Source organism: Bacillus rossius, chromosome 5, assembly GCF_032445375.1.
Source record: "Bacillus rossius redtenbacheri isolate Brsri chromosome 5, Brsri_v3, whole genome shotgun sequence".
Classification (NCBI taxonomy): Eukaryota; Metazoa; Arthropoda; class Insecta; order Phasmatodea; family Bacillidae; genus Bacillus; species Bacillus rossius.
Genome location: NC_086333.1, coordinates 69,165,610 through 69,171,609, shown reverse-complemented (window position 1 = coordinate 69,171,609; position 6,000 = coordinate 69,165,610). Strand labels below are relative to the sequence as shown.

The 6,000-nt window shown below is 43.3% G+C and overlaps 1 protein-coding gene across 1 annotated transcript; it reads left to right on the top strand.

Moving 5' to 3' along the window:
- The first annotated feature begins 1,438 nt into the window (after positions 1-1,438).
- LOC134532294 (multiple epidermal growth factor-like domains protein 10) lies at positions 1,439-3,151 on the top strand. Its single transcript, XM_063368713.1, has 5 exons — positions 1,439-1,617; positions 1,706-1,951; positions 2,071-2,275; positions 2,395-2,718; positions 2,807-3,151. Exons 1-5 carry the CDS (start codon positions 1,439-1,441, stop codon positions 3,149-3,151), a joined length of 1,299 nt encoding a protein of 432 aa, XP_063224783.1.
- Positions 3,152-6,000: the final 2,849 nt, after the last annotated feature.

Below are 6,000 nucleotides of genomic sequence, written 5' to 3'. Positions count from 1 at the left end.
ATTGCCGTGTTGAAGTGTATTGTCGTGTCGAAGTAAAATTTAAGGTAGTAAATCTATCCTGGAATATATTTAATAGACTTTAATGTTCATAAAACAATATAATCGTAATTTGAAAATTAGCTATTAATGTATTAGTCTGGGAAAGTGTGTTGGAACAAACAGCGCTGAAGGTACTATACATTTTTGTTGCTTCTTCCCAAAATTACGGAAGCGGTGCTTCCATTTATGTAAATTTCACACTCAATTTGCATCCGAATAGGTAGATTGAAAAAAAATAGTGATAAAAAATTAACTTTTATTTTGCTTGCCAATAAATAATATTAAAAAAGTAATTAGCAACCGAAAAGATTTAATACAGTTGGTAAAGTATGAATTAAATCTCATTAAAATTTCTTTCGTAAATACCTAATATTTAGTATTGAATATTAATGTATAAAACGAATATTGATATCATATTTATAAATTTTCATTATTTATTAAATTATAACGTAAAATTGATAATATAATATGAAAATAAAAAATATATATTTATGTCATTATAATTAATAAAAAATTGATGTTTTTAATTATATGGACGATATTCAATAAGAATCACCAAATTTAATGAATTCAATGTAAATACATAATTTTATTTGTATGAAATATATATATATATATATATATATATATATATATATATATATTTATATTTATATATTTATATATATGTATATTTAATTCTGTGAAAGTTACGTTGCACGTTGCACGCTCATCGTAAAATTTCACTCACGTCATAAATCTTTTTTTCCTGCACAACGCGCCTGGAGAAGAGAAACTTCAATGGAGAGTGTACGTGAGCGCGCTCACGTATTTTGAGGTGTGTGGTTGTGGCTTGTCGGAGGAACGGTGCAGGGATGAGTGTGTGGTTGCGGCTGGACCGAGGAAGGGTGCAGGGATGTGGGTATGGTTGCAACTGGTCGGAGGAACTTTGCAGGGAGGTGTTTGTGGTTGGGGCTTGTCGGGGGAACGGTGCAGGGATGTGAGTGGTTGGGGCTGGTCGGAGGGACGGTGCAGGGAGATGTGTGTGGTTGGTGCTGGTCGAAGGAACGGTGCAGGGAGATGTGTGTGGTTGGTGCTGGTCGGAGGAACGGTGCAGGTAGATGTGTGTGGATGCGCCTGGTCGGAGGGACGGTGTAGGAATGTGTGTGTTTGGGGCTGGTCGGAGGAACGGTGCAGGTATATGTGTGTGGTTGCGGCTGGTCGGAGGAAAGGTGCAGGGAGGTGTGTGTGGTTGCGGATGGTCGGAGAAACGGTGCAGGGAGGTGTGTGTGGTTGAGGCTGGTCGGAAGAACGGTGCAGGGAGGTGTGTGTGGTTGTGGCTGGTCGGAGGAACGGTGCAGGGATGTGTGTGGTTGTGGCTGGTCGGAGGAAAGGTGCAGGGAGGTGTGTGTTGTTGCGGATGGTCGGAGAAACGGTGCAAGGAGGTGTGTGTGGTTGGGGCTGGTCGGAGGAACGGTGCAGGGAGGTGTGTGTGGTTGCGGCTGGTCGGAAGAACGGTGCAGGGAGGTGTGTGTGGTTGTGGCTGGTCGGAGGAACGGTGCAGGTAGATGTGTGTGGTTGCGGCTGGTCGGAGGAAAGGTGCAGGGAGGTGTGTGTGGTTGCGGATGGTCGGAGAAACGGTGCAGGGAGGTGTGTGTGGTTGCGGATGGTCGGAGAAACGGTGCAGGGAGGTGTGTGTGGTTGAGGCTGGTCGGAAGAACGGTGCAGGGAGGTGTGTGTGGTTGTGGCTGGTCGGAGGAACGGTGCAGGGATGTGTGTGGTTGTGGCTGGTCAGAGGAAAGGTGCAGGGAGGTGTGTGTGGTTGCGGATGGTCGGAGAAACGGTGCAGGGAGGTGTGTGTGGTTGAGGCTGGTCGGAAGAACGGTGCAGGGATGTGTGTGGTTGTGGCTGGTCGGAGGAAAGGTGCAGGGAGGTGTGTGTTGTTGCGGATGGTCGGAGAAACGGTGCAAGGAGGTGTGTGTGGTTGAGGCTGGTCGGAAGAACGGTGCAGGGAGGTGTGTGTGGTTGTGGCTGGTCGGAGGAACGGTGCAGGGATGTGTGTGGTTGTGGCTGGTCGGAGGAAAGGTGCAGGGAGGTGTGTGTTGTTGCGGATGGTCGGAGAAACGGTGCAAGGAGGTGTGTGTGGTTGGGGCTGGTCGGAGGAACGGTGCAGGGAGGTGTGTGTGGTTGCGGCTGGTCGGAGGAACAGTGCAGAGATGTGTGTGGTTGGGGCTGGTCGGAGGAACAGTGCAGGGATGTGTGTGTGGTTGCGGCTGATCGGAGGAACGGTGCAGGGATGTGTGTGTGGTTGGGGCTGGTCGGAGGAACGGTGCAGGGATATGTGTGTGGTTATGGCTGGTCGGAGGAACGGTGCAGGGATGTGTGTGGTTGGGGCTGGTCAGAGGAACGGTGCAGGGATGTGTGTGGTTGGGGCTGGTCGGAGGAACGGTGAAGGAATGTGTGTGTGGTTGCGGCTGGTCGGAGGAAAGGTGCAGGGAGGTGTGTGTGGTTGCGGATGGTCGGAGAAACGGTGCAGGGAGGTGTGTGTGGTGGGGGCTGGTCGGAGGAACGGTGCAGGGAGGTGTGTGTGGTTGCGGCTGTTCGGAGGAAAGGTGCAGGGAGGTGTGTGTGGTTGCGGATGGTCGGAGAAACGGTGCAGGGATGTGTGTGTGGTTGGGGCTGGTCGGAGGAACGGTGCAGGTAGGTGTGTGTGGTTGCGGCTGTTCGGAGGAAAGGTGCAGGGAAATGTGTGTGTGGTTGTGGCTGGTCGGAGTAACGGTGCAGGTAGGTGTGTGTGGCGCCTGGTCGGAGGAACAGTGCAGGGATGTGTGTGTGGTTGGGGTTGGTCGGAGGAATGGTGCAGGGAGGTTTGTGTGGTTGCGGCTGGTCGGAGGAACAGTGCAGGGATGTGTGTGTGGTTGGGGTTGGTCGGAGGAATGGTGCAGGGAGGTTTGTGTGGTTGCGGCTGGTCGGAGGAACGGTGCAGGTAGGTGTGTGTGGCGCCTGGTCGGAGGAACAGTGCAGGGATGTGTGTGTGGTTGGGGTTGGTCGGAGGAATGGTGCAGGGAGGTTTGTGTGGTTGCGGCTGGTCGGAGGAACAGGGTCGAGGAAGCAGGCGGGCTACCAGAGGTAACTTCCGACCAGCGAGGTCGCCCGGGCCTGGGTCCAGGTTTTGGACCGCCCGCCTTGACCCCGAGGCGACGCTGGGTCTGAGCCAAGGATACCTGCCGCCAAGGAGGGGAGGGGGACCACCACCCCCCACTCCTCCCACCCACACTCACGCACGCGCACACACATCTCAGCGACGACGGCGACCTCCGACTGCGTCCCCTGACGCGGGCAGACCGCACAGGGACCGGTATTCCAACACATTGAACTAAGGGACCACAATTTCACAATTCACAACTCAAAAGTCTATATTGATTCACATTATGTACAGTACACACATTTGTAACAGTGGCACACCAGCACCCTGTGCTCTTTTGCCAGTGGAACACAGCAGCAAGTCTCTTGACACGTTTTAACAAATACATACAATATAACTATAACTAACGTGATGGAAAAATCTAAAAAAAAAAAAAAAAAAAAACATCGGCATATAACGGACCACGTGTTCAACTTGTTACATCTGTACCCAGGCCGCGGTTCCTAGTTTGCGGCAGGACAGTGTCCATACAGTTGCAGATCTGTTGCCCGAGCTCAGATCTCGCACAACGTAAACATTTACCAGGTTTAAAGTCCAGGTCCACTTGCGCGTTTTGGATGGCGGACATGCCTCTGGCGGCATTAACTCGTATATATGATTTAACACGAATTTACTCAACATAAAAAAAAAAACCAAACCAGCACGTAAAATATACTTATTACAAAAAACGATATCAATTATTTTGGAAATAAGTAATTTTCTAAGTGAATCAGTATGTAGTTATACTAACATCAATACGTAACATTATTAAATCAAACCTTGTTACCTATCGATACCCACTTTCCCAGATACATGGTTAACTGTTTCATTGTTTAACTCAGCCGAACTATTACGTTTCTAATGATACAAATGTTGAACCATTAAAGACCTTTCATCTATGTGATGCATATTTCTGTCATAGGATTGTAGTTATAAACTTTATCAGGCCAGAGAAAACTTTTGCAACTATGTATATTACATACCTTAAAAATGTAGATTTGAAGGAAACAGTTGTACAAAATGTGTTTCATATTTTGGTTAAAACAAATAATATTTAAAATAATAAACTAACTAAACATACAATTTTTTTATAGTAAGATGTACTGGTTAATCTTGCCAATAGAAACGAATAAAAATAATAAGTCATTATTCCGATGTTGGCAACCACTTTCTTGCCCAAATTAATTTCAGTTCCAGTATAAATGTAATCAATTACACTTAATTGGGTGTAGATAATTGGAAACTGATTCTATGTATGAAATATCTACCGCTGACCTTGTCCCGAACATGGGAGGCTAACCACTGTGATTTATATTTACAAGATTGTCGAAAGTGTATTCTTATTTTCCGCCTGGTCACACAAATAGTTTCCGTGAATAATGCCTTGAAATAACCTTTTTTCCTCTATACAGACACACATAGGTTACATACAATTATTTACAGGAACGTATACTGTCTGAGTAGTGATTAGTAAAAAAAAAAATTATATTGTAAATAACGTTAAAATTGAAATAACGCTGAAGTTATAGTCACTCTGCTACGTAGGACCAAAACGGAAGCTAAATCACAAAAAACAGTGAATTTCACTTTGATTACATTATTTTGTCACTTAAAGTATGAATTTTAATTCGTAGACGCACATTTTGCGTTTTAAGTTTGTGGAGACACCATACAGGTTTGCACGTTTATTTCAATCCAGGAAAAAGATTCCCAAGGCGAAATTGCTTGGTAGTTTACAAACCAAGGTTAGCATCTGAAGTAATAATGATGGATTGCAATAGCACATCCACTGTTATATGAGATAGCTGACGGCTAAGCTAAAAAATTATCCACAGAGATGAGGAATTTTTTTTTTCAAGTCAAGAGATTAGTTTGACTTTAAAGCCAAGTCAAATGTCAAGTTGCAGAAAACAAGTGACGTGTTTCCTACTGAAATAATCGAATTTAAATTTTTAAAAAATTAATATAAGACATTGTTTTTTTCTGAACTACATCAAAATTCTTCACTATCTGTATTTATAAAATTGAATACTAATAAAATACTTTAATTTGTTTTATTATTCTTAAAATAGTTAATACTGGAAAGTTATTCAGGAAACTGTTTACAAATAACTTTAACTTTTTCCAGCTATTAGGTCAATACAAATCATAAAAGCGTGGGTAAAGATTAGAACCGAGTAATATTTCGAAAAAATGTTCTAGTAATAAAATTTTTTTCACGTAAACGTACAAAATTTAGAAAAATCTGTAATGTAAAATAAAAATTTCTGTTCCATTTACAAAGTAAAAGAATACAGTGTTGGATGATTCATTTTCACAACATTTTTCTCTGTGATTTTGAGATATACGTTGTGTTAACTCTCCTGTTTCTCCTCTGCAAACAGCAATGTGAATTCCTTGTACCTTCATGGATCCCAATACGGGTCAGCCATCATACCATTAGAAGCACCCTGTATTCTTTAAACTGTATCAGTATTTCCAGGAATGCAGCACTAGTATCAATAACAATCTAAAGCGTTACAATGGTTTATTAACTTAGGTGCTGAAATATAGAGACCGAAAGACACCACCATCTTAGTTTCAAGAGTTTGGTGTCGTTTGAATTTCAAAAATAACTCAGGGTCTTATATTAATAACTACTATTTTATTTGCAACAAAAATATTTCACCACGTAAAGTCATTGAAGTTTAGTATTTTATTATTTTTTTGGTAGCTAAAGCCATACTTATACTAATAATTGACACTTAGTGTACTTTAATATCTCTTATGTGTTTACTATGCTTTAGCAATAAAAAGTT